Source organism: Asparagus officinalis, chromosome 6 (assembly GCF_001876935.1).
Source record: "Asparagus officinalis chromosome 6, Aspof.V1, whole genome shotgun sequence".
Taxonomy (NCBI): domain Eukaryota; kingdom Viridiplantae; phylum Streptophyta; class Magnoliopsida; order Asparagales; family Asparagaceae; genus Asparagus; species Asparagus officinalis.
The window spans coordinates 2,632,824-2,645,226 of NC_033799.1; the positions used below are offsets into that span (position 1 = coordinate 2,632,824).

The following is a 12,403-nucleotide window of genomic DNA, read 5'->3' on the forward strand; positions in this document are numbered from 1 at the left end:
AAAACCGACCTAGTTTCAGCCGTCGGGTAAAAACTGGGTCGGTTTTGAGAAAAAAAAGGGTAAAAACTGGGTCGGTTTTGAGAAAAAAAAAAGTCTAAAACTTCACAGGACTTCAAGTCCCGTGAAGTTTAGCAGCCTATAATAACATTAATTAAGGGCGACAAATCTTTCACGAGACTTCAAGTCTCGTAAAATTTTTAGTAGAACAAAACTTCACAGGACTTCAAGTCCCATGAAGTTTCAGACTTTTATTTGTCAAAACCGACCCAGTTTCAGCCATTCTAGCTGAAACTAGGTTGGTTTTGACAAATTTTTTTAGAATAGGTCGGTTTTGATAAATTTTTTGTAAATAGGACGGTTTTCAAAATTTGTCCAATTAATTAACACCACATGTTCAGTTTAAGAGCAGATCTGACTAATACTGCATCCTACAAATCATGGAAATGTTTCCTGCAGTAATAGCAAGTAATAAAATAAACAATCAACACCTGATCTTTTTAGACGTGCTGTGCTTAAAGTAGAAATATACATAATGGCGAATTTGGGTAGATGCAATCCTCAGGATTCTAGTCCACATTCCATTCCCCAGAAGATGCGCAAAATACAGAGGAATGGTTTCTTTGGATGTAAATTTTTTGGTAAAACCATAAGGATTCTAATCCAAGAATTGGCTCAATCCTTTGGATTCAGAAAATGTTACAAAAGGATCTCTCCCAGACCAACATCTTAGGTAAAATCATGACTTGTGATTGTGCTGATGTGGAATCATAATTGGTTCATTGGATAATGCCCACATGTGGCATCATCATCTAATTCCTCCCCTTCTTTAACGTTAATCATCACTTATGCTCATGGGTGCTTACTCATGCATCCAACAGACTTGGGAGGGAACGTCAAATGAATAGTTGACTCCTACAACTACCAAATATACATGCTCAATGAACACTCCCCTCTCAATTATGCACCCTCAGTCAACATTTCTCTTAAGAATATACAAATTTAACCAATCAATCTTCTTAACATACATAAAATGTGCCCCCCTCCAAAAAAAATAAGAAATAAATAAATAAAGTAAAAAATAAACAATTCAAATGTCTAATTAAATTAAGACTTCCATTCCTAATATGCTAAGCTTATAATATTTTTGTCTCTTTTGCGAACTTCAAGAATTTAAAATTTTCTGAATGAATAACTATTTTACATCACTTTAAGTAAGATCCAGCTCCAGCTGAATATTTCAAAAATTCTTTATATCTAGGCATTTATTTCATGTACATGCAACTGTAGATCCTAAGATGTGAAATCATGTGCAGAAACCTACCTCAAATATTAGCCTGTCCTTTCCAAGCACTGCCGAGCACCCTCTTCCACTATCCGCAAGAAAACTAAAAAGGCCCATCATACCATTCTCAGGGAAATCCCCTATCCTGAGCCAACAAGAAAATGAAAATCCCTTACTATAGGGCCATTGTACAGGCTTTTCTAGAACAATCCCCTGAAAAAGGACATTAATGTCAGACCAACAAATACAACCATATAAAGCAAAGTAGAAGAATATTTACTCAATGCCACTAGGCTAATTATACAACAATGAACCTAGCAGTTATTTCAGAAAGCACTAAACGCAGTTATTTCAGAAAGCACTAAACTATGTATTAGAGCCAGGACAACACAGTAAAAATACAATGAAGGTTAGGTAATATAAAGGACACAAGAGAAATGTGCAGTGACATACAGAGTTGCAGCCATTAAACTCAAAAAAGGCCTCGGGTCCTTTTTCCTTGAGCATAGAACACATACTCGTCAAAAGCATTGAACTATGTTTTTCAGTTGATCCAATTCTCTCCCTTCGGAGAAGAGTAAAAATTTTACGAATGTCCTTCCCAGATATGCTATGCCCTCCAACAATTTGAATTAGCTGTGAGATTTTTGCAAATGTACTATCATTTTCTTCTACAGCAAACCAATCAAGAAGAAAACTAAGTATTCCTGCTTTGGAACATGACATGCGATTGGTGATGGACTCATCCAGCAAATTCAGGAAAACATCAAGCCCATACTGCTGCAGTAACACACTGCTCTGCCAACCAGAATTTATAGATTATACAACAATTATTATTAAGCTTAAAAGATTAAGAAAGAAGAGGGAAAAAGGTAAAGGTAAGAGCGTGATTGCAGCCTGACCTTTTGCAGGATGTTAAAGAAGAGTAAAATCACATCTTCATTCTGTCCCAGAAAACAAAATAAAGAAATGACCCAATATCAGGAAGATTATTACAAAATTCTTTTCTTCAGTTATCTATCATAACCACTATAAGGAAGAAAAGGGCAGCACATCAAAAGTTATCAGAGAAAAGCCTAAAATAAATTAGAAAGGCTTCATCATTATCAAAGTTATCTTAATTGTCTGACCTTTATTACATAATTTTCTTTAAGGTTAAAATTTCCATCCACAAGCATGTCGAGAAGAGCATTCAGAAGTCCCTCGCTTGGTTGCCACTTGCAAAAATCCAAGAGAAGACTCTGCAGAGTTTGGTAACCAGCACCCACAAGAGCTCTAAACGTAACCTGCAACGAGTCAAGTACAAAGATGAGCTAATATGGATATATATTTGCAATTACTCAGGCATGTCTCTAGGATAATCTGCGTCAACAACGGCTTTGTATGCAACTGGGTGACATGAGACAATTCATACACTAACCTTGATATTACAATGTTATATGATCAGTTCAGTTGTGTTTGTGGTTTTCAATCTACTAGTTGGCCAAATAGTACTTCTGTAGATACAGACTATGAAGCACAGACACGGACACAGCGACACGGACACGGACACAGACACGACAAAACCCAAAAAAATAGGACACGACGACACGGCTAGATTTTTTAATATTATTATTATATATAGATCAATATTGAATTATCCTATTACATTTTCATATTTTTTGTTATGTAAAGTGAGGATTATAAATAAGAAACTAATGGAAAGTGTGTGTGTTGCAGGTGTGAATTAAGATGTCGGGATGACAATGATCTCTTGGAGAATTAAAGACAATAATGTTAAAGAAGACAAGAAAGAAAAGATGAACATATAGAAAAATAGATCAATTTTTATGTTGTATTATTATGTAACATTGGCTTGTATAATCAATGACAAGTATAAGTTATGTAACTCACAGCAGCAAACAGAAATTATCACCCTAATTAACTCACAGCAGCAAAACAGTAAAAAAATTACAACAGTAAAAGAATTATGTAACTCACAGCAGCAAACATAAATTATCAACCTAATTAACTCACAGCAGCAAAACAGTAAAAAAAATCACAACAGTAAAAGAATCACTAACCCAAATAGCAGTCAACAGTAAACGAGAATACCACCCAATTAGCACCTAACAGTGAACGGAAGTAGCTATCTCTAGTAACACTCAACAGTAAAACAGTAAACTAAAATTAACAATTTTAAAATATTAAATTATCGTGGCGGGGGGAAGCGGGACTTTGAAATTTGTGGGAGTGTGTGATTCTTGAGAGAGAGAGGGAGAACAGTGATTTGTTTTATGTAGTGGAAAGTTCGCGGGGGATCTTTTTGTGAAGTGGAAAGTTCGCGGGGGTTTTGTGTGGTGAGAGAGAGAGAGAGAAAGAGATAAAAGAGGGAGAGAAAGAGATAAGAGAGAGAGAGAAAGAGAGAACCAGAGAGGGAAAGGGATAAGAGAGAAAGAGAGATCGATCGGAGATAGAGAGAGAGAGAGCGACTGAGAGAGAGAGAGACCGGAGAGACTGACCTTGGATGATCGACGATGACGAAGCTGACGGGGATGATCGACGATGACGAAGCTGACAGGGATGATCGACGACGACGAGGATGAGAGAGAGAGCTGGCGGCTGTTCTTCGGGTAAGTTTGGGTTTGAGAGCTGACGAGTGACGGCTAGGGTTAGGGTTTCAAGTTTGAGTTTGGGTTTCGGGTTTTGGTTTCAGATCTTATTTTTGGGGTTTCATTCTCAGCCGTGTCGGGAGAGAAATCGCGTGTCCGGCCCGTGTCTACGGCGAGTCGAAGCGTTGACCCGTGTCGGCGCCGTTGACCGCGTGTCCGACGCGCGTCGGAGACCGACTCGCCGACGGTTTTGAAGTGTCGGTGCTTCATAGGATACAGATGATGGGATTCATAATCAGCTGTCTACAATAGTTAAATAGCTGGATTGATAATGGCACCTAAAAGAAAGTTAGTAGGTATAGTTTAAGGAGAAATAAATTAATTAGCCGTTAGAATATAGTCTAAGGGTTAGCAATCAGCGAAAGCAATTAACTGGAAATGAGGAAGAGTTCTAGTTATACAGGGTTCATAATCATATACTAACAGCGAAAGCTGATGGGAAGCCGTTAGAATATAGTCTAAGGAGGCTACATAAATTAAATGGAAATGAGGAAGAGTTCTAGTTATACAGGGTTCATAATCATATACTAACAGCTGATATCAAGAATCGCCAGTTTGGCTACAAGACTTTCAGTTTTTTGCATCCTAAGAACCAGCCAGCAGTTTGCCAATGACACCAAGCAACCTATCTTTAGCAATTCTAGATACCATATACTAAAAATCTGTGCAGCATTTGGAAGAGGAGAGATATGTATATAAAATATTTATAAGATGATTGGACATTGTGATACTTGACAGTAACTATCTGAAAATCATTTGACACATCCTAAATTTTGCAATCTATCACAGATAGACATGACATATCTTAGACATACATGCTAAAAGTTAACAACTGAATGTATGATTAATGTATTAATATTTCTATTTAATATTTAGATGCATTGCAATTATAAATTCAAACACTTTATGGATTTAAAAAATATACCTCTACATAAGTAATTGCCATGCACATATATAATTTCGTTATTGCTGCATTCATGACAAACCAGTACCCTTCAATTTTACCACAATTACCTCCCTCCCTTTTTTTTCTATCTATGTTGTGCTTGTGTCCTACTTTCTAAAAAATTTAAACTTTCTCATAATACCATATCCACATCTTATCATATAACCATATCCCCTGTCCTATTCATTCTTCACAGCTAAAAGCAATTAACTGTAAACCTTTTAGATAACAGGCACTGCAAGCATCATTATACTTTCGTATACTTTCGTCCACATGTAAGGACAAGTCAAGCAAAGCCTAGATTTGCAAGGTAACATGCCGTGTTGTATTATAGATCCAAATGCCCAGAAGCCAGCTTTATGATAAGAGTGGATACACAAGATATAAGCATCAACAAGAAATATGACTTCGAGAAACCCTTGCAGAGGTTTTTCAACATGCGACAAAAAATAAAATCTTCCATGAAATGTATAATTGACTCCCTCGGACTCACATAGAATCTAGAAAAGTTGAAGTTATTGCTCGCTACAAAACTTGTAGTAAGACATAAACTTTTATAAAACAAAAGATTAAAAATTACCTTTGCGTCATTGTTTCCCCTAAGCAGCATGGTTAATGTCTGCAGAACATTCAGGACCAACTGCTCACCAATCCTCTCATCAAATGTCCCATTTAATAGAGATACAATGTGAAGGAAGCACTCTCCATCACGAAACAAATTCTGATAATACTGGAGACATGTAACGAAGTTAACCAGAAAATATACCAGCAATTTGATCAACATATTCAAAATCAAAGTTATATATATATTGGTCCCTACCACTTGATCAATCAAAATGACTTCTCTGATGATAACCAGCAGATCAATTGACAATTCAGCAAAAAATTTCTCCCTTTCCTTCGCTCGGGTAAAGGTTTCTAAGAATTTAGAGCACAAATGTAACTTTGCCATTTGATCCTCAGGGAGCTGTGGCAGCAACTGAAAATACACGTTACCAAACATCGTGAGCAAATACATAAATAGATACATAAAAAAAAGAAAGTAAACTGAGTGTGTACCTTGAGTAATGAGAGAACATGCTCCAACACACGTGTTCGGATACTTTCTTCCCAAAAGAGATCAAACAAGCAATCAATACAGGTGGAATTCTGTAGGATCAAACTTTTGGCATTCTCCTCCAATATGAGATATTCATTAAAGAGCTCCATCGAGAATTCCACACATTTAAACCCATTATTAGTGGTCTCCAAAGTATCAGCCAACTTAATGCTATTAAGTTTAGAACATTCTCCAGTAAGATCTTCAGAATGAGGTAAAACATTTTTCTTTCTAAATAATTGAACCTGAATACATGCCACCTTGAGCACCCGAGCAATTGCATCTAAAGACCTAAAAGAAGAAAGAGTCTGTGCAACTGAGAGCTGGAGTATCCTATGCAGGCTTTTCAAAAATATTTTGGCAATCTCAGGGGTACAAATACATTGCTCTAGAGTATCCAACAGTACAGAGCATTCTGGCTGCCAAAACGAAAGACAAACAAAAAACTAAAGAAAATCAGAAGCTAAGATAATGATCAATATAAAAAGGACATGAAGTGCTTAATGACAAGGTATTCGTTAAATATAGGACAGAATACAGATGTAGTTCAGACAAAATGTGTGATGCTATTATCTGAAGAAAAGCATAGTCAGGTTATAATTAAATGTGTATTGCCAATTTACCATACTTAAAAAAAATACCAGCCTCTAGCCTTGATAGAGGGAATGAGACCTAATCTAGCATGAGTCTTTTAGACAAAATTGAGGCATGTTTGGAGACTGAACGTCAATGCTAATCCACAAGGTAAGCTGATAGCTTATTGGGTAAAGCAGACTAATCTGATTGCTATATACTATATAGATTATATTTACCTAGATTTACTACATACCATCAAGACAAGATTGAACCAACACAAATTAAACTTCTTTTAAATTGAAATAGAGACCGATTTTATGGAGGCCTACAGCCATGCAGAGATCTTTTTTTTCCGAATGTGTCAGTGTTATTGTTACAAAATCCAAAAGCAAACATTGTGGCATCATATGCTTTTAGGTGAATATCTAAAGACTAAAGAGCACCAGACTCAAAGAGTATCCATTTTTTTGTGAAGCTTTTTTTGCTGCTATACAATATAGAACAGAAACTATTTATCAAACCTTTCATAGAAAGTAACTTAAATATTTATTTCCAACCTGATCGCTTAAAGGATCAGCTAAAAAAGTATCAGTATCACTTGGACAACAAGATTGATGCTAGTATTTCCCAGTGGAAGATACTTGAAGCAGCCAGAGGAATGTTTTTCTCGAATCTCAACATCTAATGCTTGGAATACTGGTCAGCTAACAATTTAAATCATATGAAATTCATGAATTGGAAGCAGGACAAAGCTTTTCGAGCACCCAGAACATCATAAAGTCCCTTCAAACTTCCTACTTAGACCTAGCTCTTAAGAACTTAAGAAGTTATATTAGTCTTGTCAAACAGGAAACTTACATTTATGAGAATATTCTAGATCATAATTATTTTATTTACACCCCCTCCCCCGATTCGCTACCATATCGTACCTATCTCTTGCAGTGTATTACTCTCGTGAACCACTGTAATATGTTACAGATACTTGTGTCATAACTCTGTCTACAACAGATGAACCAGAGCATATCCTTCAGCATATTGTCCTATAACAGAACACAATGAAGCAGTAAATTATTTAAACTGTGCACTTATGTCCTAAATGACATATTCTACTAGGTGTTTACATTTGAAAGTAGGCCCTGCATTGATCAACTGCTCGTAAGTGAACTAATTAACCATGAGGGGTTAGCCATTTGGATCGATTTTTTTGTACGAGACTGGAGACTTTGAGAAAAAAAGAGTGACAGAGCAGATTATTTTGCTTTCAAATATAAAATCAGTTGCTTGTAAGCTCCACATGAAGTCTTCAGTAAGTGTATAGCACATTAAATGATACTTACAAAAAAGACAACAAAACAGGAGAGGCAATAAACCGGTTTCAGAATCTAGTAGTGTCATGTTACAATTGTTCCCACAAATATTATCCTACTAAATGGTGATCATCAATGTGCTTTGCATGAAGACTCATTTACATCTGAAGCAATGTTAAGAATATTTAGGAGAACTCACATTATAAATTGTCGTGTTCTTATTATGTTAAATCTTGGGTAACAGCTGGAGTTTACTAAGTACTTTAATCCCTTGCTTCTTCTTCTATTTAAAGAAATATTAAGATTTCGAAATAGATGTCAAAATTTTAAGTTTGCATGTATTTGTCAGAATCAATGTTTTGGCACAGATCTGGCACCATAAGGCAAATTAAGGCTTTTGCGTGAATAATTCACGATGTTTAGAAGAGTAATTTATCTTTCTGCAATTCTGATAAAAGCAAGAGCAAGGTCTTGATAAAGCATGATTCCCTGTAGAGTGTAGACCATAAAAATGTTAAGATAAAATTCATGTTTATTATATCGATGTCACTAAGAGGCGACCAAGCATGATTCCCAGATCATACATGCACATAGATACATTTCATGTTTATTATATGTCACTAAAAGGCGGCAGATTATAATCTCTGTCCACTTGATATTTATCTAATATAAAGACCTGCAATAGGCATGAAAGAACAAGATTCTAACTTTACCAAGTTATTTGTATTTCCTTTAAGTGTAGCAGCAAATTCCAAGAAGGAGATTGCTTCCACTTGAAGAACATCAACTCCTGAAGGTTTTGCATGATCCTTGGTGCTCCCAGAGCCAGAAAATAGATCATGTGTCTTCAGTCCCTCAGAATGATCTCCAATATCCAATAGAACTTCTTCTGATGGTTGACGAAAGTAAAAGAACTTCTCCGAGAATATTAGCTCCCAAATTTCCTCTTCCCTAAAAACTTTAAGTAGAACGGATGCAGAAACAAGAACCTTTCTGAATGTGCATAAGATGTAATGTTGCAAAGTGTTGGCTAAAATCCTGTGTCAAAATAATCAGTAAACATTTTAAAAGACGGAAAGAGTTAGATATAAGAAACAAATGGATTGAAATCACAAGTGTCTTTCACTTGCTCTCATATCTACAAGAAACTCCATGGCAGAACTTAACTTATTCAGACTGTTGAATTTTACTTCGCATTGTGAACTATGAAGTTACGGCAGCGAATGCCCTCCCTCCCTCTCTGCATTCTTCTTTTCACATCTGACTCAAGCTATTCTTTCATAGCATTCAACATGAGGCATTTTCATCTTCATGATTTTAAAGAGATAACATGATCATTTATATCTCCAGACTCGTTATTGAACTTTCGAAAATAAACTGAATAGTCAAGGAAATACTGGACCTTATCATCATAAATCTTTACTAAGAAGTTTCTTGATTAGACATAGGTAGTTGGGGGTGGTAATGCCATTATGGTAACTCCTGATGGAGTGGCTTAGATATAGGTACTAGTAGCTCTTACTCTGCAAGGGCCTCGATCTAGGATGACATAGGTTTATCCACACTGCAATAACTTCCATGTAGAATCTCTATTAACATAATTCTACAAATCAATTGTTTTACCTATCACTAACATAACAATCTTTGAGGAATTTCACATTCTCAGTTTCCATAATCACTGGAGGATAGGAATATAGGATACAGATAATAAAGACTTGCTACGAAAAAGATAAAGCATCCCGCTTAACTAAAATCATAAGCATAATGCCATGGGATAATATTTAGAATCTGAATCGTGAACACTCATTTATATTCATGGAGAGAATCCACATTTAGTAAAAGGAGGGTGAATATGTGACCAACAGGTGAATATGTGCAGTGGAAAGCACATTTCTTAAGAGAGACCCAAATTATCTCCTTATACTTGGAGGCCAAAAAAAAGCTTACACAGGAGGCTAAGATCTTGCTGCAAAAAAATAGAATATACATGTTAGTGTCTGTTGTAACTAGTATTCGCCTGACACCCTTCACCCCCCTTTAAAAAATAAGGAGCAAAGAACCCAAAACCATGTTTCTATGCTTTAGCATCTTTTATGCCAATTCAAAACACATAAATAAATAAATAAATGAAAGAACAGAATTGGTCCTGTGAAGTTTCTGCTATTATTCCTTCTTTGAGAAAAAAAATTAAATAAAAAGAGAGAAATGGAGTTTGAGGGTGCTACTCCTGAGTTATGAAATGCTTGCTAGGTTTATGTGCCAGATAGGACTAGCTGTTTGACTAGCCTCATCTTCCCCCATTATGGGCTTTGAAATGCAGATGGTGGTCAGGGTTTTCAAAGGCCACAGGCGCCTTACTGTGTGCCTCATGCACCTTGCGATGCGGGGTGCGTGGCGAAGCGCCCTGCATCTAATGCAGCAGTGCCCTTTGCGCCTCGCATACATCCTGACTTTGCGCAAAGTGCATGTAGTACATATCCTCATATAGTTTTGTTTGTTAACATTTCAATCAAGTCTTTATACTCGATAATCCATATCCCAAAAAACAAAACAAATCCATTAGAACTTTTTCTTTTTTTTGTCTAAGAAAGGATAAATAATTAACAGCTTTGGCTAATCAGTTTTTAGGTAAGCAATTAGTACGTAAGCAATTAGTAGCAACAGATATATAAACTGTATCAGTGTTCAACATAAACTGAAAATGGATACATAAACACACTAAGTAATGGGTAATATATATTCTTTAAGAGATCAACATAAGTAAGCTCCCTAGGCATAGGGAGAAAGCCAGGAGGAAACTATTATTTAATTAAGAATAAAATACATATCATGGGATATCAGTAAGAGAATCACCTGATATGGGTTGGCAGTTTCCTTTCGCCAGAGCAAGCTTTAATGCATGGGAAAAGAGTGAACACAATCTTGATGATCCATCTTGTAGATAGTTCCCAATAGGCTGGTGAGACAGGCATGGAACATTGAGCCACCAAATCCTGGTCATTGTGAAACTTAAGGTCTTCAGGAGCAAGAAGGAAAGAACAAAGTGCTTGGCTTATTTTGATACAGTAATCATTCCACTGAGTTATATTAAAACTCTCTATTCGATCTTGATGTTCTATCGGTGTAACTTCAGGACTGCATTCTGTGACATACAAGTTGACTAGTTGGGAATCTGACACAGATGAGCCCAAGTGCTCTTGATGAAACTCCTGAATCATAAAAGCGGGCCAGCATATACTGTTCGCAAACTTATGTATTCGACCATTTTCACAGAGATACTGCAAATTAGTCAGATTTCCAAAGCTGATGAAGTTATTAAGGAACCAACAATCTATGACTCAGCTAATCAAATAAAACAAATAGTCACCAGCTAATTTCAGCAGTACCTTTCAAATGGATGGTTTGGAAATATTTCACCATGGAATATCCAAAGAAGGTAATGAATTATTAACATTGAAATGACAGCCACCTAAAAGTTGTCTATGATGCATAAAAACCCTCAAGAAAAAAAACAGCCCCAGATGACTTTTGTTAAATGGGTCCAAGAAGCAGCCACCGCCATCAATATCATTGACAGTCAAGTCTTTCCCATCAGAAGCAGGTAGGCTTGGGCACATGACTACATGAGTAAGAGTTGAGAACTCCACAAAAGAATAAACCAGAACTTTAAGAGCTTGCTGTAAAACCTAATGTCTACTATATAGAAGGAAAAGGGAATTTCTTAGTCAAAAGAATATATAGCAAGAATGGCCCTTCCAACCATAACAGTTAGCAACTAGACCTGATTGAGCAAATTTAACCTTATGCAACCAAGTTGTGTATCCAACTTCCATATGTGCAGAAGTAACTCAACATGCAGATGTAAGTGAAGATCTGCAATGGAATTACGTTGCCTTGGTGGCAGATGCTAAAAAAACAATTAAAGTCATCCATTTGCCATAAAGGAGATCTGGAGTGTGACTATACTTTCAAATTTTGAAAATGCAGCATAGTATTGCTAATCAAATGTTTCAAGGATACACAGACTCTCTTAGCACTTCCAATGAAAATATCTGGAGCTGAAAATTTCCAAAATTTTGGCTCTGATATCTGCAGAAACATTAAACATTATCAGTCTAGGGGCGGCACATAACTCAAACTATTAGAGAGTTATTACTAGTTGACTTCGTGAATACTTCTTAATTATATGACAGTGTTAGCGTTATTGCAATTGAAAAGGAATAATGAAAAAGAACATTGGGCTATAGGAATGTGTGTGTATTATCTGTGTTGTTTGCTAATAACATAGTATAAAATGATGACTCTAGGAAAGGGATAATTTCTGAAGGAAAAAGGTTGAGAGAAGCTCTTGAATCAAAAGGATTTATTATTAGTCAAATGAAAACAGAATACATGAAACGTAATTTCAGTACAACTATGAAAAAGAACTTGATGTACAATAAAGGAAAACATAAGAGCAATAAAGTTATTTAAGCTCAGCCATTGTTCAGCCTGAGCTTGAGGGTTCTCTTTTTTGGCTGTGGGACAGCGCCCGCTCCGGGG

At 36.2% G+C, this 12,403-nt stretch overlaps 1 protein-coding gene across 2 annotated transcripts in view; it reads right to left on the reverse strand.

Annotated features, from left to right (window-relative positions):
• Positions 1 to 12,403, reverse strand: part of LOC109844214 (BEACH domain-containing protein B) — a 47,779-nt gene that overhangs the window by 20,706 nt on the left and 14,670 nt on the right. For both annotated transcript variants that reach the window (XM_020413181.1, XM_020413179.1), the window contains exons 8-17: positions 11,882 to 11,950; positions 10,715 to 11,164; positions 8,575 to 8,899; positions 5,939 to 6,397; positions 5,700 to 5,858; positions 5,460 to 5,609; positions 2,413 to 2,568; positions 2,185 to 2,226; positions 1,736 to 2,080; positions 1,322 to 1,495 (exon numbers count right to left, since the gene is read on the reverse strand). In XM_020413181.1, coding sequence (XP_020268770.1) covers positions 1,322 to 1,495; positions 1,736 to 2,080; positions 2,185 to 2,226; positions 2,413 to 2,568; positions 5,460 to 5,609; positions 5,700 to 5,858; positions 5,939 to 6,397; positions 8,575 to 8,899; positions 10,715 to 11,164; positions 11,882 to 11,950 — 2,329 coding nt within the window. The remainder of the gene's footprint in view (positions 1 to 1,321; positions 1,496 to 1,735; positions 2,081 to 2,184; positions 2,227 to 2,412; positions 2,569 to 5,459; positions 5,610 to 5,699; positions 5,859 to 5,938; positions 6,398 to 8,574; positions 8,900 to 10,714; positions 11,165 to 11,881; positions 11,951 to 12,403) is intronic.